General features: G+C 49.9%; 1 protein-coding gene across 4 annotated transcripts in view; it reads right to left on the bottom strand.

The window, feature by feature from the left end:
* The window catches only part of PROM1 (prominin 1), a 135,277-nt gene that overhangs the window by 88,838 nt on the left and 21,038 nt on the right, over window positions 1–25,401 (bottom strand). For 3 of the 4 annotated variants that reach the window (XM_070458089.1, XM_070458088.1, XM_070458091.1), the window contains one exon: window positions 13,992–14,436. In XM_070458089.1, the coding sequence (XP_070314190.1) occupies window positions 13,992–14,211 (220 nt within the window). In that variant the 5' untranslated portion in view covers window positions 14,212–14,436. Of the gene's footprint in view, window positions 1–13,991; window positions 14,437–21,184; window positions 21,349–25,401 lie in introns of those variants that run through there. The other variant, XM_070458090.1, reaches the window with a different exon arrangement.

Below are 25,401 nucleotides of genomic sequence, written 5' to 3'. Positions count from 1 at the left end.
TTTTTTTTAGATTCCACATATAAGTGATGTCATACATTATTTGCCTTTCTCTGTCTGAGTTACTGCACTTACATGATGCCCTCCAAGTCCATCCATGTGGTTGAAAATGACAAAATTTCCTTTTTTTTAATGGCTAAGTGATATTCCATTGTGTGTGTGTGTGTGTGTGTATGTGTATACCACCATCTTCTTTATCCATTCATCTGTTGATGAAGGGTCTCCAATATGCCAGGCACTGTTAGCATCAGTAACTTTATAACCTAAGACAGCAAACTATTAAAAGGCAGTGTTAAACATGCAATAGTAAAAGTGCATAAAATACAAAGACACAGAAATAATACAAACCAAATGATGAGAGGAGCGTGACCAGATTTCCAGAATAGGTATCACATGAAGCCAGTTTTAAAGAAACAGAAGGAGTTTGCCAGAAGGCCAGTGGAGGGAAGGAGGCAACAGAATGAGGTGTCTGATCTCCAGGGGGTGAGGTCCTCGGGTCAAGCAGGAAGTGTAGGAAACAAAAAACAGGTAGAAAGGAATTACTCATCAAAGTCCCTTAAATCTTGTCTCAAGCAAGCAGTGAGTTTTTCTTTAAAGCACTGATGCAGGAGGCCGCTCCACACTACATAATGCAACTGAACCACTGTAGGAAGAAACATTCGTACTGCTTAAGTTACTTCTCTGTCTTTTTCTTACTCCTCAACACATAAAGCTGAATCTTCATGAATTCAAGGCGTGGACGATGTGTGTGTACAAACGTACGGTGGAGATTCTGGAACTAAACCCCATTTTGCAGCTGATCAGACGACCCAAACATCAATCGCCGCCCTCAGAGAACACGGCTGTGTATCAGCCGTCACCATGAAGTCACACCCTGCCCGTGGTCCTCTGCAAACACCAGCTCACTCGTGCAGATGGTTCGCTAGAGCTGCTGTAACAAAGTACTGCAGTGGGGGCTTCCCTGGTGGTCTAGTGGTTACGAATCCACCTGCTGGTGCAGGGCACATGGATTTACTCCCTGGCCTGGGAAGATCCCACGTGCCAGGAGGCAACTGAGCCTGTGCTCCACAACAAGAAAAGCCACCTCGATGAGAAAGCTTGCACCAGAATTAGAGAACAGCCCCTGCTCGCCACAGCTAGAGACAGCCCGCATGCAGAAACAAAGATAAATTTGTTTTACCTTTGCATCTTTATCCAGTGCAGCTGAAAATAAATTTTAAAATAGTGTTTTAGAAAAGGGCCACAATAGAGTGGCTTAACCAGCAGAAATTTACTGCCCCCCGCTGCTTCTGGGGGGCAGACCTGCTCCAGATCTCACCTGGCTCTGATACTTCTTTGGCCTGAGGCAGCGTGACCCCAGTCTTCACATGGCATCCTCCCCGGGTCCAGATCTGTTCCCAGCTTTCCCCTTTCACAAGGACACTGGTTCCAGAGAATTAGGAGCCCACACTACTCCAGGAGAACCCTACCCCAAACAAGGTCACATTCTGGGGTACTGGGGGTCAGGACCTCAATGGACGAACTGTGGGAGGAACAATCCAACCCATAACCCTGGGTTTGCTTTCAAGTTTCTTTCTGCCTCTCCGTATATAGTAAGTAATTAGACAATTAAACAAATGTGTGATTACAACATTACACAAACTGAGGAGATATGAACAGAAAAAGAATGAGCTTTGAAAACGAAGTCTAATGTTCTATAAAGACTTAGTAAAGGCCAGTTCAGTGGATGAAATACATGTGAGTAAACTGTAAAAGTCTGGGGAGGAAAAACCAGGCTGAAAATCAAGAGCTCTGAACTCTGTTTTGCTCCACTTCAAAGAAATCAAAACAAAGAACCAAAAATTATGGAGGATGCATCGTGGATGCTGTTTATATCGGAGACACTAATTGATGTTAAACTGTTAGCAATTAACTCATAATTTTAAAATGTAAGCCTTGGCCCTACATCAAAAGATTGGTGAATGAACATTTTAGGTTCCTTGCTTTCAAAGAGTTTTTATTTTAAGCAACATGAAGGACAAGAAGAGATGTCTACCATAAAATGTTGAGTGAACAATTCAAGTTTGGGAATATACAAAGAAATCCATGTTTTTCTGAAGAGTTCCAATGTACTTGAAAGCCTGTTTGCAAACCATTTTGAAAGGACTGGATGTGTTATGAATGAATGAATATAGATGGTGACCATCGTGCTGCTAACATCACCAAAAGGAGAGATAACCAGATGTCAACACCATCTATAAACTGTTATTTCTCTCAAAACAAATCTGCATTTGAGCTCTACAGGTCTTAGTTTATATGAGATGAAGATGACAGAGAAACATGTAAAGAATACCACCAAGATGGAATCGGCAAAACTCAGCCCGTGGGAAATACTACTGCAACAGTAACTAAGTTCTTCAACAAATAAATTGCAAGGGGGAAAAAGACATGGTGGGGCATAGTATAAGGTAAAAACAGACATAGAGATACACATTAACTAACTGCAGTGTACTGGCATCATTGGGATCCCAATTCAAACAAACGGTTCTAAAAATTGCATTTATGAGACAAGCAAGAAAGCTGAACATTTCCCAAATATTTTATCATACCGAAGATTTACTCCTAACTTTCTACACTATAACAGCATGATGTCTTTATTTTTATTTTTTTTTAATGTTTATTTTTTTTTCCATTTATTTTTATTAGTTGGAGGCTAATTACTTTACAACATTGCAGTGGTTTTTGTCATACATTGAAATGAATTAGCCATGGATTTACATGTATTCCCCATCCCGGTCCCCCCTCCCACCTCCCTCTCCACCCGATCCCTCTGGGTCTTCCCAGTGCACCAGGCCCGAGCACTTGTCTCATGCATCCAGCCTGGGCTGGTGATCTGTTTCACCCTAGATAGTATACATGTTTCAATGCTGTTCTCTTGAAACATCCCACCCTCGCCTTCTCCCACAGAGTCCAAAAGTCTGTTCTATACATCTGAGTCTCTTTTTCTGTTTTGCATATAGGGTTATCGTTACCATCTTTCTAAATTCCATATATATGTGTTAGTATACTGTAATGGTCTTTATCTTTCTGGCTTACTTCGCTCTGTATAATGGGCTCCAGTTTCATCCATCTCATTAGAACTGATTCAAATGAATTCTTTTTAATGGCTGAGTAATATTCCATGGTGTATATGTACCACAGCTTCCTCATCCATTCGTCTGCTGATGGGCATCTAGGTTGCTTCCATGTCCTGGCAATTATAAACAGTGCTGTGATGAACATTGGGGTGCACGTGTCTCTTTCAGATATGGTTTCCTTGGTGTGTATGCCCAGAAGTGAGATTGCTGGGTCATATGGCAGTTCTATTTCCAGCTTTTTAAGAAATCTCCACACTGTTCTCCATAGTGGCTGTACTAATTTGCATTCCCACCAACAGTGTAAGAGGGTTCCCTTTTCTCCACACCCTCTCCAGCATTTATTACTTGTAGACTTTTGGATAGCAGCCATCCTGACTGCCGTGTAATGGTACCTCATTGTGGTTTTGACTTGCATTTCTCTGATAATGAGTGATGTTGAGCATCTTTTCATGTGTTTTTTTGTCATCTGTATGTCTTCCGTGGAGAAATGTCTGTTTAGTTCTTTGGTCCATTTTTTGATTGGGTCATTTATTTTTCTGGAGTTGAGCTGGAGGAGTTGCTTGTATATTTTTGAGATTAATCCTTTGTCTGTTGCTTCGTTTGCTATTATTTTCTCCCAATCTGAGGGCTGTCTTTTCACCTTGCTTATAGTTTCGTTGTGCAAAAGCTTTTAAGTTTCATTACGTCCCATTTGTTTGATGTCTTTATTTTTAAAGAGCTACACTAAAATATTTATAGAGAAAATGATAGAAAAACTGGAATTTGTTGCCAAATGAAGGGGGTGAGTACGAGGATTGGGTAGACGCAGAAATAAGACTGGTCATGGGCTGAGTTGCAGAATCTAGGGTGATGGGTGATGAGAGCCTTTCTACCCGCACATGTATTTGAAATTCTCCATTTTTTTTTTTTTTAATTAAGGATTGGGTTGGTATACTCATCGTGGAAGACTGTTTGGTAGTATTAGTAAAGGTGAAAAAAATGTTTACCCCATGGCCCAGCAATTCATTCATATGTGAATTCATCCCAATTCATATATATTATGTGAATATATCACCACAAAAGACACATACAAGAATCTTCACTGAAGCACTATGTATTGAGGCCCTGCTATGGACTGAGTCACCCCAAATTCATAGATCGAATCCCTAACCCTCAGTATGCAGGAGTTTGGAAGTGAGGTCTGTGGGAGGTGATCTGTCTAGACACAGTCATAAGGATGGGCTCATGGGGGGATTAATGTCCTCGCAAGAAAAGGAAGAGACCAGGGACTTCCCTGGTGGTGCTGCGGCTAAGACTCCGAGCTCTCAATTCAGGGGGCTCAGGTTCGCTCCCTGGCTGGGGAACCACACGCCGTAACAAAGAGTCCACCTGCCACAACTAAAAACGATCCTGCCTGCCACAATGAACATAGACAATCTCACATGCCTCGACCAAGACCTGGTGCAGCCAAATAAATTTATAAAGAAAGAAAAAGAGGGACAGACCAGAACCTTCTCTCTCTCCACCAAATGAGGACACAGCAAGGAGGCTGATGCTCCCGCCAGATCACTTCTGTCGTGTCTGACTCTTTGCGACCCCTGATTTAGCAGGTGGAGCCCAAGGATGGGTTACAAACTCCCAGGTCAGGCTGATGTTTTTGGTCCAAAGGACACACCTCAAGTAGCACTGAGCTAGGACACCAGTGTCCACATGAACATGACAATTTCCAGGAACAGCCTCAGTGTGCAGTACACACCCCACCCCACCCCCACGGCCTCCTTCCTGCAGCTCGGCTGGGGTGACAGGTTTACTGAGCGATGCTCACCTTCCATCGTCTATCAAACCCCGTGCAGCCACGTCGGCCAACATTCCAGAGCCGGTCTGCCATCTGCCCACAAGCTCCTCCCCAAGCTAGGAGCCTGACAACCTCCCAGACACGCAGGGCTCTGGGCTCCCTGCTCTCCAGGCCCCGTCCTACCAGCCTGTCTCATCTCGCATCATTCCGGCCTCTCTGCTTGTGGACCAGGAATGCCCCACTCTGCTCTCTGAGCTCCTCCACACCCACACAGCTCAGCCCAAACACTATTCCTCCAGGAAGTCTTCTACGATGGCCCACCAGCACGAGTCCCTCCTCCGGAAGTCGTGGGCACTGCTCATGCCTGGCAGTCAGCAGGGACCAGCCTTCCAGCCTTGCAGCTGACTGCTGAGGCAGAGGCTGCTGGCTCAACGTCAGCCTTCTGAGAGCAGGGGGCCCAGGCGGCACCATCTCTCCAAAGGGCACCAGCTGCCTAGCTCACTGCAGATTTGTTGTTGTTCAGTCACTCAGCTGTGTCCGACTCTTTGCAAACCCATGGACAGCAGTATGCCAGGCCTCCCTGTCCTTCACCATCTCCCGGAGCTTGCTCAAACTCATGTCCATTGAGTCAGTGATGCCATCCAACCATCTCCTCCTCTGTCATCCCCTTCTCCTCCTGCCTTCAATCTTTCCCAGCATCAGGGGCTTTTCCAATGAGTCATGCATACCCAAGGTCACACAGCTCGTTGACATAGGAGCCAGAATTCAAATCCAGGCAGTGGTTCCAGACTGCAGACTCATCACCACCACTCAAATGTCAGGCTCAGGACTTCCCTGGCGGTCCAGGGGTTAAGACTCCATACTTCCAATGCAGGAGTTGCAGGTTCGATCCCTGATCCAGGAGCCAAAACCCCCATATGCTGTGCGATGTGGCCGAAAAAGCAACAATGAGGAATCTGTCAGGCTCATTTCTGAATCTAGACTCCAGCCCAGCAGAGGGTACATGACAGGCCTGCCTGGGGCCACCCCTCCTGTGACATCCTTCTGGTTCTGCCCCAGCACTTCCAGATCACGGCGGACAGCTGCTTCTCTAGGTGTCTATCTTAGAACTTCTCTCCCACTCAGTAGACAAGCGAAGTCTCCCACCATGTGGGTCTCATCCCACAGCTGCTGGGGCGGGAGGGCCTCTCGTTATTGACATTCATATTTAATCAATGGTTCAGATGGTAAAGAACCCACCTGCAATGCAGGAGACCCGAGTTTGCTCCTGGGTCGGGAAGATCCCCTGGCGGAGGGCATGGCAACCCACTCCAGTATTCTTGCCTGGAGAATCCCATGGACAGAGGAGCCTGGCGGGCTACGGTCCATGGGACTGCAAAGAGCTGGACACGACTGAGTGGCTAACACTGTAAGATTAACCTCTCATTCCCTGCGTGTGCCTGAAGGCCTCAAAGAGGACATCATTCCTGGAGAACAGGAAGCTCATCTTCTCACATCTTCCGCGGGACTGGCTCACACTTCGTGTACAAGCTTATGGGAAGACAGTCAACAAGACTTGCTTTTCAATCCACAGTATGACAGCTGTACTAAGAGACCCACCAGATGGATTAGCGGAGTGCCCGTTACACACACTCTCCAGACCCGCCTCCTTCCAGGAAGCCCATGGAGGAGACTCACGCTCACAGTGCCCTGGGTCAAACCCTGGCATGGTCCCCGAGCCATTGGAGTGTGTGACCTTGCAGCTGTCCTTTAACTTCCCTCCCTGGGTCTCCCTTTCCTTATCGGCTAAACATAAGCGGCAATTATGACCCTGGACATTCAACCCAGCCATCCTGGCTCTGCCACTGGCTCGTTGTGAGACCCTGGTCAACTAGCGAGCTCTCGGCACCTCAGCGTCCTCCTCTGAATAAATGAGGTTAATAGTCCTCAGCTCACAGAGTTGCTGAGCTGTTCAAATCCCCAGAAGCAGGCGCATTGTGGCTGTTGGCTGTTGTCACTGTTAGGATGCAAAGAGATGGTAGACAGCCCAGCACAGTCAGTGATACGGGGGAGAGAGGTTCAATTCATGTCATCCTTTCCCTCCACGACCTTATTTACGGCTGGGCGGGGTTGCCAACATGCATCCACGTGATCTGAAGGAGACAATGCTTGGCTCCATCTGATAGAGGGGAAACACGCAGGTGCTGGATATAATACAGCACCCCGATTCTAGGTGGATGTTGGCACAGACACACCTATTGGGCTATCTGCCTGACCACTCCTTTCCTGAAAACCAGCTTCCCTACCTGTGATGCCTCAGGGCTGTGCTGGCTCTCAGCGCCAGGCCCACGTGTGGTGTGACTGTGGGCATGGGAACCCCCATGGGCCCATGGTCAGCGACTGACCCCAAGCAGCACCGGGATTGAGACTTAAAAAGAGACAGAAAGAAAGAGAAGGCCCAGGAATTCTCTAGGAAGCTGGCCTGAGACCGATGAGGCTGGCAGCCTAGAACTGCCGCCATGAGGACTGCGGGATGGGGGAACCCAGAGATGAGGATGAGAAGGAGGAGAAGGAAGAGGCCACGGGCAGGGAGGAGCCCAGAAGGGGGCGGGCAGAGTTTGTGCTGACTGATCCCCTCCCCAACCCCTCAGGTGTCATGAAGTAACCCGGAGTTCTGATGATTAAACCCCCTTTGAAAAAAATTTTTTAACTGAAGTATTTATTACAGATTTACAATGCTGTGTTAGTTTCTGGTGTACAACAAAGTGATCCGGAATACACAGATATAAAGACATATATATATGTATTCTTTTCCATATTCTTTTCCCTCTTGGTTTATTGAGATACTGAACACGACTCCCTGAGTTATGCAGTAAGATGCTGTTATTGATAAAGACCTTTTTGGACTGCCTTTGTGAATAGGTTTCTGTCACCTGCAACAGACAGACTCACGGCGCTCAGTCTGCTGGCACTAAAGTCCTCGGACGCCAAGCTCGGCTCCTCCCGCTGCCCCACTTCTACCACTTACCCAAATCCAGCCCACACCCGGGAGCAAATCAGATCAGCCTCGGACGCTGCGAGAGTCGGTCGTGCGTGCATGTGTGCTCAGTCGTCAGTCCTATCTGACTCTGTGCGACCCCATGGACTGTAGCCCTCTAGGCTCCTCTGTCCATGGGGATTCTCCAGGCAAGAACACTGGAGTGGTTGCCATGCCCTCCTCCAGGGGACTTTCCCAACCCAGGGATCGAATCCGAGTCTCTTATGTCTCCTGCACTGGCAAGCGGGTTCTTTCCTATGAGCGCCACCTGGGAAAGGCTTAGAAATAGGTCAACCATCCTCAACGCTAATCTAAAGATATACCAAAACAGAGTAGAGAATAATTCTAGAAAATTTCTATGAAAATAAAAGCAGAGGAGGGCTTTTGGTTTGCTCCATTAGAAAGGCTCTGACCTGGGTCATGATTTCTGCCAAGATCATCACAGGCACAGGAAACTGGAAAAGGCACCGCTCACCATCCACACCAGATCATCTCCTGCAGTGCCTGCTGTCAGTGGGCAACAGTCACTGCTTTTAATAGTGACTCACAATCAGTTTAAAAGCACTATTATTAAAATAAAAGGGAGGGACTTCCCTGGAGTTACGGTGGTTGTAATTCCGCGCTTCCAGTGCAGAGGGTGTGGGTTCAGTCCCTGGTTGGTGATCTAAGATCGTGTGTGCGGCATAGCTTGGCCAAAACAAAATAAAATGGAAATAAATTACCCACCAAGAAAGCTATAGAATACAGGAGAAATAACTAGTCCTGGAGACAGCGGGTTTTCAATCTGCCACTGGCTAGTTGTATGCTTTGAACCTGTAATCTCACCCTGACTTAGTTTTCCAATCTGTAAAAGGGGCTGTAAGAAATAGAAATAAGATCACCGTCCACCTCTGAAAGTTGGTGGGAGATTCAAACAAGCTGACGTGGTGCACAGTATGCCTTACGGCAGACCCTGGAGACAGCGGGGGGGGGGAGGACAGAGAAAAACAAGCACCCGTGAGATGCAGACACTCTGTGGGAGCAGAGACTACTCAGCAAACCAGCGCTGCGTCCAAGTCCTGGCTTCTAGACCAGCTCTGCTGCTGCGGGGCTTGTTGGGGAGACACAGCTCAACCAACTTCAAAAGTAACAGAACTGCCTCTCATAAGGCATCTCCACGGAGAATGTTCCTAAGGAAACATCAGCAAGAACATTTTAAAGATCCCTCCTGGAGACAGCTTTTCTTTTCTGTATACTTCCCCAAAACAATTCTGGCAACAAGTTCGGTCAATGCTTCCTCCCAAATAACAATAGGAAAGTAAATGCGTTTGTCGCTGAGTCATGACCCACTCTTTGCAACCCTGTGGACTGTAGCCTGCCAGGCTCCTCTATCCACGGAATTCTCCAGGCAAGAATACTAGAGTGAGTTGCCATTCCCTTCTCCAAGAGATCTTCCCCACTCAGGGACTGAACCTGGTCTCCCTCGTCGCGGGCGGATTTCTGACCGTCTGAGCCAGCAGAGAAGCCCTATATAACAATACGATGGAGGGTTTCTCTCTGCGCCTTTCAGGCACGGCTTTAAACACAGGCTCTACACGCATCATCTCATTTAAGTCTCACAGACAAAAGCCACAGAGTCACACTACATTTATGAGAACAGAGGCTCTGAAAACTGTCAGCCCGACAGGCAACAGGCAGGACCTAGGACTTCAAATCCCCTGGACGTAGATGAAACCTGCCTCGGTTTGCTCCATCACCTTCCCACGGTAGTTCATCATTACCACCCTCTGGGCCACGGCAGGAGCCTCACCCTCCCTGTGAGCTATCCTACCAGCTGCAGCCGGATTCTCTTCCCAAAACCCAAGTCCACTTTGAGGCTGGTTCACAGCACTCAGCAAGTGCACCACAGAAGGCGTGGCTTTCAACAACACTTGCCAAATGAATGCAACCTTTGCTTATGCTGCCTTAGCTTCCTGCCCCCTGCAAAGCTCCCCAGGCTGCCAGTCAGGGTCCTCTAGCTCCAGCTCCCCAGCCTTGGCCAGCTTACCCATGAATGCACACCTCCTGGGTCCACCATGAACTGCTGCCTCCTCCACTCTCTGGACACGCTGTTTTCTCTGCCTGGCGTGCTCTTTCCCCATCTCCCCAGCCCCCCAGCCCCCACATACACATTCTGCCGTCAACACCCTTTCTAGGTTAATAAACGGACTAACGATTCCTCCATAATGTAAGTCATCACTCACTTCTTAGTGAGCCAAGCCCAGGACACTGCATCTCTCCTGCAGCTTCAGATCAGGGCAGAGCTTATGAAACACCCAGACCAAGTCCTAGAGCACGCTCTGCCGAGCTGTGTGCCCACCTGTCTTCCTGGTCTGACCTAAGCTGATCTCTTCTTCAGTGCAGGGACAGGCCTGTGACTCAAGCCCCAGCGGAACAGGGACTCTCCATCATGTATTTACTAGGATACAGCCCGTGCTTCTCTTTGCTGTTGTTCAGTCGCTCAGTCGTGTCCGACTCTTTGCGACCCCGTGGACTGCAGCACGCTGAGTTTTCCTGTCCTTCACCATCTTCCGGAGCTTGCTCAAACTCATGTCCATCAAGTCAGTGATGCCATCCAACCATCTCCTCCTCTGTCGTCCCCTTCTCCTCCTGCCTTCAGTCTTTCCCAGCATCAGGTTCTTTTCCAATGAGTTGGTTCTTCCCATCAGGTGGCCAAAGTATTGGAGCTTCAGCTTCAGCATCAGTCCTTCCAGTGAATATTCAGGGTTGATTTTCTTTAGGATGGACTGATTTGAACTCCTTGCAATCCAAGGGACTCTCAAAAGTCTTCTCCAGCACCACAGTTTGAAAGCATCAATTCCTTGGTGCTCAGCCTTCCTTATGATCCAAATCTCATCCATCCATGACTACCGGAAAAACCATAGCCTTGAGTATATGGACTTTTGTCAGCAAAATAATGTGCTTCTCTTTAGAGAGTTCCAAGTGCAAAATCAGGTATTCCATTTTGGTTGGACACAGGATGCAAACGTGGAAAACTCTCCAGGTTCTATGGCATGAGACGAGGGAGCCAGTTCCAGGGCCTGCCCTTCCTCATCTGCCCCGGCACTGGGATTGTGCCCCCAAAACACTTCTACTCCCTCACATGAAAGAACAGACCTGTGGGATATGATCCTCTGTGAAGATGTTACTCCACAGAGGACTCATCCTGAAGTTATCTGTTTTGATTAATGTATAAAGTTAGTTAATACATAAAAATCCACCTCTCTCTCTCTCTCTCCATCTTAAATTATGAAGACGTCAGCCTTTGTTCTGGGGCTCATGAAATGCACTGGCCCCAAAGACCACTGCAACACTATTCACATCAGACAAGACAGGAAAGCAAGCTAAGGTTTATCAAAAGATGAATGGACACCGAGGATGTGGTGCATATATACAACGGAGGATTACTCAGCCATAAAAAAGGATGGACTAATGCCACTTGCCGAGACATGGATGGACCTGGAGATGATAACACTAAGCGAAATGAGACAGAGCCAGACAAATATCACAGGATATCATTTACACGTGGAGTCTAAAACCAAAAAACACAGATTAACTTCTTTATAAAACAGGAAGAGACCCACAGACCTAGAAAACAAACTTACGGTTACCAAGGGGAAGGGGAGGGGATGGATAAATTGGGAGGATGGGACTGACATAGTCACACTACTGTATATCAAACAGATAACCAGCAGAGACCTACTTATAGCACAGGGAACTACGGCAAAGAATCTGAAAAGAATACATATATAAATATATGTACACACACACACTCACACACAACTGAACCAATGTGATGAACGCCTGAAGCTAACACACACTGTAAATTGACGATACTTCAATTATTTTTTAAAAAGTAATGTGAAAAGGCGGGGGAAAGCCCAGAAAACCATGATTGTGCCCTAGTGTCCTTTATACTGCAAAGCACGTAATGAGCACTTTGAAGCTACTATGAAAGTCAGTAACTGAGTGGAAGAGCGCAAGTAAGGAAGTGGTGGAAGAAAGCCGACACTTGGAAGCATCAGCCGCTAAGTTCAGTGTTGTATTCTCCAAGCAGCCTGGCAAGCTTTTTGAAAGCGGCAGTGTTGGTCTGCTCTGGTCTACTTCTGGGAATTTCTTTCTCCAAAGTAGCAAGTGTTGATGAAGGTCAAAGGACAAGGAAGGCTAACACCCTAGGATTACACTGGGATTTAAATTTCACACTAATCATGTTGTTGGAGATTAAAAAAAAAAAAACCTAGAAGGCACTGGAAGTAAGACACCTTTTTAACCTGATCATTCGAATGAAGACCTTTAAAAATACTGTTTTCCCTAATGAAACTAGTGTGAGGAAGTCTTCCTATGAAACCCAGAGGGAAAAAAATAAACATGTGGAAAGAGATTACAGGATTAACTGATTACATGATCTGCCTTAGAATGACACAAGGAGGCTTCAGTCTTTTTAAAGAAGTCATTGCAGATTCATATCAAACAACTGAATTCTCGGTTTTCTACATAAACAAGAAGCCCAGACTAAAATCACTAGTCGGCATCTGTGCTTGCTTGCATCTGTGCTCAGTCATGTCTGACTCTCTGTGACCCCCCTGGACTGCAGCCCACCAGGCTCCTCTGTTCATGGGAGAATGCAAGGATACTGGAGTGGGTTGCTATTTCCTTCTCCTGGGGATCTTCTCAACCCAGGAATCGAACCCGGGCCTCCTGCATTTCAGATGCATTCTTAACCACTGAGCCACCAGGTATTTACTGGTCAAAAAGTTTGTTCGGGTTTTTGCATAAGATGTTACAGAAAAACGCCAACAAACTTTTTTGGTCAACCGTGTATTTATTCAATTATATTTACATCAAGTCTGAAGATAAATGAAGAGATATCTATTGAGAAGCGTGAACTTGTTTCAGCATGAATAAATAAACTCAGTGTGTCCTCTGCTTCTGTCCTTTGGACTTCCAGATTGAGTCTTTGAGGCAGTGACGTAAGCAGTGAGCAGTGCTTGCCCAGGACTCCCTTCTACGACAGAAGGGCTCCGAGTGATTTACTTCACTGAACCGAAATTTGAACTAACAAAAATTTGAGAACTACACTTCAGACTGTTTCAACTGCTTAATTTGAGATAAATACATGTAAAAAGCTCTATGTAAATGTATATTAAAATCTATAAACTGCCCATAATATAAACAGGTGCTGAGGTTCTCTAAATACATTCTCCTCCTCTCTCTCTCACAAATAATCTTCTTATGAGCAACGGCTGACCATCTTAGGAAGACGATCAAGACCACCACAAATTTTATAACACTTAATAATCAATGACAGTATGCAAATCTTCATAGTTAGAAGAACAAGCCTAAGCTAGATCTAACATTAAACCAATAAAAATTTAGACTGCCAAACCCTAATAGCAGACACTTCCCATAGACCACTTACATTTTCATAATCCCGTTCCTGAAAACACATACCCCGAAGACTTCCCAGGACAGATTAGCCCCAGTGCTAAGGCCAGACAGTGGCACATGCACAGAGCAACTGCTCGATGCCAGCAAAGTTCCCTCCTGTCCTCAGACTCAGACTCATAGAACGGAAGCAAACAAGTTACCCAGGTAACAGGTTTGTTTCACCTGACCTAGCCTGAAGCAGTGTCAAAACCACGTATCGTAGTGGGTGGAGGAGAGTTAAACTTCTAACGTTCAATGTCCACGAGCGGTCATTATTGACTTCTCATTTGATGGCAGGGAATTCGCATTTTTAGCCTACCTTTTACCTTTGGTAGGAATTTGAGGATAATTCAGTTCTCTAACCAACACAAACAAAGAAGGAGGGGATGGAGGATAAAGAATTGGAAGAACAACATGGCAACACAGTTCAGTTTCATTTTCTCATCATCACGTTCCCTGACTATTTCATTTGATTTTCTTAACTTCCATCTAAACGCTTTCTGTTCCTGTGCCAATCATCACTCAGAATCTCACACTTGACCACACAGAATATCCTCCTCTTATCATTAACAACACTAATGCATGTGTGCCCAGGAGCGGTGTTTGAAGACAAATTCTATCTTTTTCCACCCGCAGGACTTACCCTCGGGGAAAGCACTGGGCTGCACAATGTGAACAAACAGGCGCACGATGTGAAAGAAGAAGCCAGCAGGACCAGGATCATAAGAGTCGCTGGTCTGATAGGAGGTTGAAGGCAACTGGAATTTCAAATCAGCAGGACGGTACCCGGATGACGACGGCTCCTCTGACACGGTGTCCTCACAGAGGCCCAGCAGCAGGAGGAAGCTGAGGAGGAGGACCATGGCTAGTAAGATGCCCTGAACATGAGGTGGTACTGGGGGCCGCCCACGTCAGGGGTTCTGGAAGCCTTAGGGACAGCAGGAGCGCGTTCCCGTGCAGAAGAAGCGTCCTGAGGTTGAGTCTGCGGTGTCCTCAGTTTCCTGGCTGGGCTGGCATGCAGCGAAGGGCAGCAGAGAACCTTCTCTGGCAGGCAGGGGAGGGGGACTCAGTCCATCAAAGCAGCATCCCTGGCAGGGAGAGAAGAGACGGGTGGTCACTAATGCCTGCAGCCTGCCCGCACCCGCAGCCCGCCTGCTAGAGAGGCTGCCAGGCTTTAGAGCAAGCGCTCAGCCTAATCCGCTGCTGGGGAAGAAACACAGAACCTGCTCCAAGCGTGGGGGCAGGAAAGCTAGAAGGTCCCCGGCCAAGAGCCAGACCCAGGAACACCAGGCAGTGGAGTGACTGTGCGGTCTCAGAAGCTAACACTTAACCGCATCTAAAACGTTCTACACACCCACAGGTAGGAACTCACTTAAGGCATTATCCCATTTTGCAGATGAGGAAACTGACTCAGGGAATCTCAGTGATTTGCCCGAAGCCACCGCTGACTAACAGTGGGCCAGAACTCACACCCAGTAGGTGGCTTTCAGAGCCCAAGCCTGGACTCTCCCAACTCCGAGACACCCTCCCTGCAGAGCCCTCCATCTCAGAGAGGCAGAGACCCCCAGCAATAGATAAGATGCTCATTTTTCCTCCAGTTTTGGGCTGTTCTCCCCATCTCTGCAAATATCTTTCTTTGTCTTTTATTTCACTAATGTGCTCGGTGATCTGGCTCCACGGTAAAGAATCCGCCTTCAATGCAGGAGACACGGGTGGGGAGGATCCCCTGGGGGAGGCATGGCAGCCCACTCCAGTGTTCTTGCTGGGAAATCCCATGGACAGAGGAGCCTGGCGGGCTACAGTCCCTGGGGCCACAAAGAGTCAGGGGACTAAACAAACAGCAACAACCCCATTCCTGGAGATTGTTTCACTCCGTCTCTTAGCTCACTAATACGCTCACTGATCTAACTTTATCTCCTCTTCACTCCCCTCAACCCAAACTGGAAGAGCGTGGCCTCAAGGGCAGGGACCAAACTCTTTAAGGCCGGCTGACGCTGGTTTCTCTCTTTCTAACACGCTCACCAGGTCGCCCGGATGGGAGTCCCCGTCTCAAGTCACCCCGTGGGTGACTCGGGGTCCAGGCGATGAGACTGAGCAGAGGGAGACCCCCGCCCTCCCCTGGGGACAGGGAGAAAGATCAGGAACTGAAATCAGCTCCCAAACCAGGGTTCAGTGGGGGCGTCCTCCTGGAGTTTCTCTCCCCAGAGCTGAGCACACGGCAGGCGTACAGACAGGGCTCAGTATGAGCCGCGGAACAGGAAACTACATCATCCAAACCAAGAGCTCGGCTTGTGCCAGGCATTGGGCGAGAGGACTTGAAACAGAACTTCCCAGGGCCACCGCTGCTCTGCCTGTCCTTTTCCTCCGGGGGCAGGAACACCCTGACTTTATTTTGTGTATTACACTCGCTCACTTTCAAAATAAGAATGGGGTTCTCCAGAAACACACAGGGATTCCCTTGCGGTTCAGATGGTAAAGCATCTGCCCTCAATGCAGGAGACCAGGGTTCGATCCCTGGATCAGGAAGATCCCCTGGAGAAGGAAATGGCGACCCATCTCAGTATTCTCGCCTAGAAAATTCCATGGATGGAGAAGCCTGGTGGGCTACAGTCCATCCATGGGGTCTCAAAGAGTCAGACTGAGTGACTTCACGTTCTTTCACTTTCTCCAGAAACACACACAAGATGTGGGAGAGGGACCACGAAGAGATGAACACATTTGTACAAGAGGCCAGAGGACCCACTATCTGTATTGCACCAAGTCAAAGAAAGCCCAGACCAGAGGCAGGAGGTGATGAGCTATCTGAGAGATGTTCATTCACATCGGGTGCCCTTAGAACCGCCTCATCTTCTGAGCCCCTTCCCACTCCAGTCCCGTCTGCACAGACTTGCCAGTGGAAGGACCCTCGACTCTCCCCTTATCAAACCACGGGCTGTCCGGCTCCCAAGTGGTGCCCAGTGCCACCCTCATGGACCCCCCGCTTCCGGGTCCACCCCACCACACCAGGACCCTGGCCAGGGCTTCTAAAGGACGATCCCTGCCAACAACCTGTGCTCGGGCTCGGAAGCGCTCGAGCCTTTCATGGTCTCCACCACGAATCAGAGCCCTGCTCGGTCCCCGAATCTCTCCCAGACAGAACAGATAAGAAGGAGGAGACACAGCAAGTCAGCCTCTGCCCAGCCCGTCTGCAGCTCTGCGGGGCTGAACGGGGCAGGAAGGAGAGATGACGGAGGGGCGTGTGGTCATCCAGGTAGGACCATGCTGCTGCGGGCGGGCAGGCGGGCATGCACGCACATCACACACACGGCTCGGTCATGCACACTGACACACAGCTCACATAGACGCAACACACACGGAACACCCCAGGTGCATACTCCACAGGCGGACGTGCACACACATCACACACAATCCGGGCACGCACACTGCACACAACTCACATAGACGCAGCACATGGAACACCCCAGGTGCATACACTCCATAGGCGGACGTGCACACACATCACACACAATCCGGGCCACAACTCACATAGACGCAGCACACACGGACACCCCAGGTGCATACTCCACAGGCAGACGTGCACACACATCACACACAATCCAGGCACGCACACTGCACACAACTCACATAGACGCAGCACACACGGAACACCCCAGGTGCATACACTCCACAGGCGGACGTGCACACACATCACACACAATCCGGGCCACAACTCACACAGACGCAGCACACACGGAATACCCCAGGTGCATACACTCCACAGGCGGACGTGCACACACATCACACACAATCCGGGCCACAGCTCACACAGACGCAGCACACACGGAATACCCCAGGTGCATACACTCCACAGGCGGACGTGCACACACATCACACACAATCCGGGCACGCACACTGACACACAGCTCACATAGACGCTACACACACGGAACACCCTAGGTGCATACACTCCACAGGCGGACGTGCACATGCACACGCACACTGCACACACGTCTTGTTTTCTGCTAAAGGACACGCAGAAGCACAGCAGCTGGAAGGATTAAAGACTCAGCTGCTAAGAAAGGCTGACTTCCTGGTGATGCCACCAAGGCCCCACTGGGGCCAGAGAGAAACACAGTGAGGGGAGACGGCAGGAGGCCCACGGGAGAGCTGTGAATAAACAGACTCCAGCCATCCTTGATGAAGAGCAGGCTGGAGACACCCCTCAGGAAAGGCGAAGATGGGGCGTCCACTGGGTCAGGGCAGCATCCGAGCGGCGGTTCCTCAACTTCTGCAGCCACTTCTAAGAACATATCGAAACCTCATCACTTACAAAACACCAGACTAGAGATAAAGGTCAAGGTGACAAGGAAGAAGTTTCTGTCTCAGTCCGAACTGTGGTGCTCTCAAGGTCTGGGCACTCGGGCACACTCAGTAGCAAGGACTGCCAGCACACGCCCCGGGACGGCTCCAGACCCAGGAGCCGCATCAGCGTAAAACTCGGTCTTTGCTTCAAATGGGATCATCAGACTGCATTTCTGGAGATGTGGCCCATTAATCTGCATGTTTAGCACCCTCCCCTGGTGACTGATGCTTAGACAACAAAGGCTTGAGAACCAGCACCGTTCCTGACTAAGCCATACCTCTTTCCAAAGACACCTCCATCCTCCCAAACACAACTGCAGAACAACAGACGTGAAGCAAAACCTGGCCGAACAGCTTTCTCTGATTGCACTGAGCGGGCCAAGCCCAGCAGCTCTGTGGGGCCCCTGACTCGCCATCTTGGTGCCCTTGGAGCCCGGACCATACTAGGCACTCAGTAAGGACATGTGCATGCTAAGTCTCTGAGTCCTGTCCGACGCTCTGGGGCCCCATGGACCGTAGCCTGCCAGACTCCTCTGTCCAGGGGTTCGGCAAATCAGACGCTCGCTCCTGGGCCTGAGCATGAGACGCAGGGTAGCAGAGGCGGTTTCTGCTTCAATGATGGCAGCATGCGAGCAGCCACAGTCAGAGCCTCACGGCAGCCACGGCCGTGCCCATCAGGAATCCTGCTGCAAGCCCCGAGTCCACTCCTCTGGGCTCCCAAGCCTGGCCGGCCAGCCAGCCTTTCGGTCCCATCACTAAGTCACCCCAGTATCCAGTCTCTTTTCTGCTAAAATTATACAGAATTACTTTCGGTCATTTGTAACCATGCATCCTGACCTTGAACTAATCTCAGTGTGAACTCTTGATCCCTAAAAATGGACTTCCTTCATACTGCAATTGGTCCCAACAAACCAATATTTGCTTTATTATTTTCTACCTGTCCTTTGATGCACTTTGCTTCACCACACTAGATACACAGGAATAGTCCAGCATGGAACTCATAAAGTGAAAGTTAAAGTCACTCAGTTGTGTGCCACTCTTTGCAACGCCATGGATTATGCAGTCCATGGAATTCTCCAGCCCAGAATACTGGAGTGGGTAGCCTTTCCCTTCTCCAGGGGATCTTCACAACCCAGGGATTGAACCCAGGTCTCCCGCATTGCAGGTGGATTCTTTAGGAGCTGCGTCACAAGGGAAGCCCAAGAATACTGAAGTGGGTAGCCTATCCCTTCTCCAGCCGATCTTCCCAACCCAGGAATCAAAGCGGGGTCTCCTGCATTGCAGGCGGATTCTTTACCAGCTGAGCCATCAGGGAAGCCTGGAACTCATAAGAAAGTTCATTTTAAAAATGGGATACATTAAGAAAACTAAATTAAAAGGCACTGTAGCAGGGAAAAGAGGGCCCTGGCTTTTACGAGGAGGAAGTCTCTAGTCCCGCTGACGACCTGAGCACAGCAGTGGTTTGCAGCCCCCCGGCGGTTCTCATTGCTGTCTGCAATGCAGGGTTTTGAATGGCGTGGGCGAGTTGGCGGTGGACTACAGGTACTGGGCCTGGCCGCACTCACACCTGGCAATCCACAGAGGGTCCGGACCGCCCCTGCCGAGAGCAACAGCCTCAGCTCCGCCGCGGCCGCCACCGACAGAGGAAGCTCACAAATGAGGGAGAAGATCCAAAGTCCTAAGTTCACACACGTTTAATAATAGGAAGTTGCCTATATTCAAGTCTTTCGAAAAGAGTCATCCGGCTCAAGCAACCCAGGAACAGCCAGCAGTTGAGTCTCCGGGGGAGGGGTGGGGGTGTCTCTGTTGGGGTGCGGGAGGGGACGTTCCAGGATCCCAAACACACACCTGCTGAAATTAACCAAGCTCAGCCGCTTGTCTCCGGAACCCGGGAAAACCGTCCTCCAAGCCCCGGGGCAGGAGGAGGGAGTTTCAGCAGCTGCAGCGGGCTACGGGGCCAAACCTGTTGCTACTCGAGCTGGCGGTGCCTATCGTCCCCGCCTTTCCCTACCACCCTCCGCCGGCCCGGGGCCCCCTCCAGCCCGCGCGTCCTCGGCTCCAGGAGCCTCTCCAGGGCTGCTGGACAAAGGATGCGCGGCCGGGCGGGCGGGCGCGCGAAGCCCGGAGACTCCAGGAATCTTTCAGCACCGGGGGGAAGGGGATGGGGGTGCCCGAGTAACTTGGCCGCCGCTGGCGCGGGCTGGCGTAGACTGGGGTCGCGGGTGAGAGAGGGGTCCCGAGCGGTACGCCCCGGGCTCCCGCGATCCGATCCGCCGCCGCTCTCGGCGAGGACTTGGAGAAACTGACCTCGGGCCCCCGACTCCCCGGCACCGCGAAGCTCTTCGTCTGTCCACGCTTCCCTTTGTTGTCCTCCCGGACGCCTTACCGGCCAGGGTGCGCCTCCAACACCCCGTTCTCCGTCCGGCAATCGCTGAAGGTCCCTGCGCTGCGCTCCCAGAGCGGACCAGGGATGCTTCAAGCCAGGGGTGACTGCGCTTGCACGTGGGCACGGCGACAAGGCCGCCCGCCCACGGCACCCCCAGAGCCCCACGTGTGCCAGTCGGCTGCACTCCGTACTCCTTTCAGCAAATCAGAGGAAGTGGACCCCTCTCCATATCCAGCCGGGGGGAGTCAATGCCCCACACACCTCGCGCACTACCCCCACTCTCCCCCGGGGACTCCCCGCACCCACCAGCAATTCCCAAGCCCCAGCCCCGCCTCCCTGGTCCGCCCCCCTCTCAGAGCGCGAGCCGGTGGCCTCGGGGTCCGAGTCGCGCTCGCGCCCCCATCTCTGGCTCGCACCCCACAGCCGCCGGCTTCTCTCCGCTGCGTGGAAAGACCCACCACGCAGCCAGCAAAGTTGGCGCGCGTCTGCGCCCTGCCCCGAACTCCCGAGGGGTCCACCTCGCCCTGCAGCCCCTCGGGCTGCCCCGCCGCTCTCCGGGCTGGCATCACCTGCCGCGGGCCGGGGAGAGAGCGCCGCGGGCTGGGAGAGGGGGTACAGAGTGTGCCCCTCCCCCCACTACCAGCCCCCCAGCTTTCTGGGCGGGGGGCGCTCAACCCCCCCGGGTTGGGGCCCCAAACGCCTTCCGGGCTCCGAAGAGGCTACTCACCGCGCGTCCGGTCCAGCTCTCCTTCGGGTCGAGCCGCCGCCGCCGCCTCAGCCCTCCACCCCACCCCGGCTCTTTCCTCGCCCCCCCCTACCCCCCAACTCGGCCCTCTCAGCCCCGGCTCATAAATCATTTATGAGTCGACTTCGGGGACCACCGGGCTGGCTTCCGGAGAGGCGGCCCCGCAGCCCCGCGCGTCTGCCAGACAGACCCTGGGACAGGGCGGGTCTGGAAAGGCGCCGGCCTTGGAGGCGCGCCGGCGAGGCCCGGGGCGGGGGCTGCCGCGGGACCTGTTGCAGACCGCCCTCCCCCGCGCCCTGGCGCTCACGGGCAGGGACTTGAGGATGCGGCCCCCGGAACGCGCCGCTTCCTGAAATATACTCACCCGCGGCGGGAGGGCCGAGCGCGCGGCCCGGGGCCCCGGCGGGGACCTGCTGGGGGTTCTGCACGCGCGCGCGCCCGGTTGGACCAGCTGAGCGGCTTCGCCTACATGCCCCGGGACACCCCCGGAGACCCAACTTCTGCTATTTCCAGCGGCGAGAGCGTGGCTCCGGCAAGCACGCCCTCCTCCCAGCACCCACGCCTCCTCGAGGCAGGCTGAGCGTCTGTTTGAACACCGCTACTCTTCTGAAACTTCTCTCTCTGGTTCCCACTCAGACCTGCCTCGGTTGACTCCCTCTGCCGCTTTAGACGCGTTTATTGCCAGAATCCAAGACTTTTTTTTTTTTTTTAATTTACCCAAATAAAACCAAACTCAAATCCTTTGGTTCCTTAGCGTGTACTAACCGTGATGCTAGTGGCTGGGGCTAGGACATCCACAGAGAGCCACCCTTGCTCCCATATACGTGCACAGGCAGCCGCTATAGGTCCAAGCACTCGGAGCTTTCAGCCCTCCTTTCATTTGCTGGGAGTTACCTGCCATCCCCACTGGCTGAGGGGTAGGAAGCTCCCGCCGAGAGCAACCAGCCCCCCTCTTCCAACTGCGCTCACGGGAGGTTCACCTCATTCCTCACTCACTACTTGCTATCTTGCGTGGAGAGTACTCCCTGGTGGGAAAAATAAGACTTATGGAAGAAAAGCACCTTCCGGACAGTGTTGGGAACACAGTAGGTGTTTCATGTTTGTGATAAAGATGGATTGATGGACGCATCGAAGGATGGACAGACCGACAATTGAATGATGGACAGGAAGGTTGACTTAATAGTTCTTTCACTTACCCCAGAATCTAGCAGAAAACAGGTGCTCAAAAGAGCATTATTTGTTTGACAACTATTAAGTCAAAAAAAAAAGAAAAAGAAAAGAAAGAAAGAAAGAAAAGGGCTCCCCTGGTGGCTCAGCTGGGAAAGAATCCATCAGAAACTCGGGAGACCTGGGTTCGATCCCTGGGCTGGAAGATCTCCTGGAGAAGGGAAAGGCTACCCACTCCAGTGTTCTGGGCTGGAGAATTCCATGAACTGTGTAGTCCCTGGGGTCACAAAGAGTCAGACACACTGAGCGACTTTCACTTTCACTTAACTTGTAAACTGATCTTGGGGCTTCCCTGGTGGTTCAGTAGCTAAGACTCCACTCTCTGAATGCAGCGGCCGGTTCAATCCCTGGTCAGAGGACTACATCCCACAGCCCACAGCCACGAGTTCCCAGGCTGCACATGAGATCCTGCATGCCACAGCAAAGGTCAAAGATCCAAGACCCCGGGCAGTCAGGCCATTTTTTTTTAATGCAAAAAAATAAAAAGTTTAAACTGTGCTTGACTGTGCATATTTCTAGGATATTTCCTAGCTCAGGAAACTTCTGAAACCTGTACTATAGGCATGGAGAGGTTAGGTGGTTCAGTTCAGTTCAGTCGCTCAGTCATGTCCGACTTTTTTCGACCCCATAAATCGCAGCACACCAGGCCTCCCTGTCCAGCACCAACTCCCGGAGTCTACTCAAACTCTTGCCCATCGAGTCAGCGATGCCATCCAGCCATCTCATCCTCTGTCATCCCGTTCTCCTCCTGCTCTCAATCTTTCCCAGCATCAGGGCCTTTTCAAATGAGTCAGTTCTTCGCATGAGTTGGCCAAAGTACTGGAGTTTCAGCTTCAGCATCAGTCCTTCCAATGAACACCCAGGACTGATCTCCTTGAGGATGGACTGTTTGGATCTCCTTGCAGTCCAAGGGACTCTGAAGAGTCTTCTCCAACACCACAGTTCAAAAGCATCAATTTTCCGGCGCTCAGCTTTCCTCACAGTCCAACTCTCATATCCATACATGACCACTGGAAAAACCATAGCGTTGACCAGACAGACCTTTGTTGACCCTGACACATCTAATCAGCTGCTCCAGGTCTCTGACGAAACACTTCCAGAGGCCCCCACACTTCCGCTCAAAGGCAGCCCTCTCTGAGTGGGGCCCAGAGGTGAGCTCTCCCCTCCCAGAAGCAGCCAGTTCTCCTGCCTCGAATTTGGACTCTATTCCTTTTTATCCCTGTGACTTTGGCTGCTTCATCTCATTGAGCCTGTTTCCTCATCTGCAAAGTAAAAATAATTATGCCTCAGGAGGCTCTTTTTTACCCCTAATAACAATGATAGTAATGATAATAACAATAGTAGTAATGTCTGACTCTGCGACCCCATGGGCTGTAGTCCACCAGACTCCTCTGTCCACGGGATTTCCAGGCAAGAATACTGGAGTGGGTAGCCATTCCCTTCTCCAGGGGTCTTCCCAATGCAGGGATCGAGGCTGAGCTGCCTGCATTGCAGGCAGATTCTTCACCACTGAGCCACCAGGAAAGCCAATAATGATGATAGCTAAAACTTAAATACTGTTTACTACGAATGAGGCAGTAGGCTGAAAGCTTTACGTGCATTATTTCATGTAGTCTTACCAATAACAACAGTAATCTATTATCTCCATCTTAAAGATAAGCCTAAAAGAATTTCAGTAATTTGCCCAAGGTCACAAAGCTAGTAAGTGAAGCACTGAATTTGAACCCAGAGTGGCCTCCAGAGCCCATGATTATCCTAAAACACCAAAAACACCCCAAAGATAACAGGAAACCTTCTGTGCTTGTACTCTCCCGGCAGACAATGTTGTTGTTCAGTCGCTCAGTCATGTCCACCAACTCTTTGTGACCCCATGGACTGCAGCATGCCAGGCTGTCCGTCACTCTCTCTCTAAATTTGCTCAAACCCATGACCATTGAGTCACTGATGCCATCCAACCATCTCATCCTCTGCCGTCCCCTTCTCCTCCCACCTTCAATCTTTCCCAGCATCGGGGTTTTTTTCAATGAGACAGCTCTTCACATCAGGTGGCCAAAGTTTTGGAGTCTCCTCTTCAGCATCAGTCCTTCCAGTGAATATTCAGGACTGATTTCCTTTAGGATTGACTAGTTGGATCTCCCTGCAGTCCAAGGGACCCTCAAGAGTCTTCTCCAACACCACAGTTCAAAAGCATCAATTCTTCTATGCTCAGCTTTCTTTATGGTCCAACTCTCACATCCATACATGACCACTGGAAAAACCATAGCCTTGACTGGATGGACCTTTGTCACAAGAGCAATGTCTCTGCTTTTTAATATACTGTCTAGGTTTGTCATAGCTTTTCTTCCAAGGAGCAAGCATCTTTTAATTTCATGGCTGCAGTCACCATCTACAGTGATTTTGGAGCCCAAGAAAATAAAGTTGGTCACCATTTCTATTGTTTTCCCATCTGTTTGCCATGAAGTGATGGGGCTACAAGCCACAACCTTCATTTTTTAAATGTTGAGTTTTAAGCCAGCTTAAATATAGATTAATAACAGATTCTTAAATAAAATAGATCTATTCTATGCAATAGATTTAATATAGATTCTTTAAGAAGAGTAAATACTCTTCTTTCACCTTCATCAAGATAACAGGAAATCCTCTGGGCCTGTACTCTCCCAACAGATAGTGTAGTGTTGATTGAGAGGGTCAGCCACTGGTCTTCCTGCAGACACTGAGGGCTTCAACTGTTTTTATCCATTTCATATCCCTCAACACCTGCTCTATCTGGACCATTGCAGGCGTTTAATAAATGAATGAATAAATAGTAAAATGAGAAAAATATTAAGATGTGTTCTGAGCAGCTTTAGGCAGACAGCGACAGTACCTAATGATTTGTTCTGTTCAGCTTAGAGTTCTAATCCAACAGTCTCATTATTCAGCACAACTGATTTCTTTTTTTTTTTTAAATAGAGGTCTAGCTGGATCACAATATTGCATTAGTTACAGGTGTACAGCACAGAGTTTTATTTTGTTTTGTTTTTCTGCAGATTATATTCCATTACAGGTTGCTACAAGATATTGGATATAATTCCCTATGCTATATAGTAAATCCCTGTTGCTTATCTAGTTTATGTAGAGTGGTTTGTACCTGTTAATCTCATACTCCTAATTTGTCCCTCCTCACCCCTTCCTCTTTGGTAATCATAAGTTTGTTTTCTATGTGAGTCTCTTTCTGTTCTGTATATAGATTCATTTGTATTAATTTTTAGACTCCGCATATTAGTGATATCATATAGCATTTGTCTTTCTCTGCCTGACCTATTTCTCTGTGTATAACATCTCCGAGTCCATCCATCTTGCTGCAAATGGCAA

The sequence above is a fragment of the Odocoileus virginianus genome, chromosome 29 (genome assembly GCF_023699985.2).
Source record: "Odocoileus virginianus isolate 20LAN1187 ecotype Illinois chromosome 29, Ovbor_1.2, whole genome shotgun sequence".
NCBI classification, from domain to species: domain Eukaryota; kingdom Metazoa; phylum Chordata; class Mammalia; order Artiodactyla; family Cervidae; genus Odocoileus; species Odocoileus virginianus.
The sequence above is the reverse complement of the archived record's forward strand: the minus strand, read 5'-3'. Positions and strand labels throughout refer to the sequence as shown.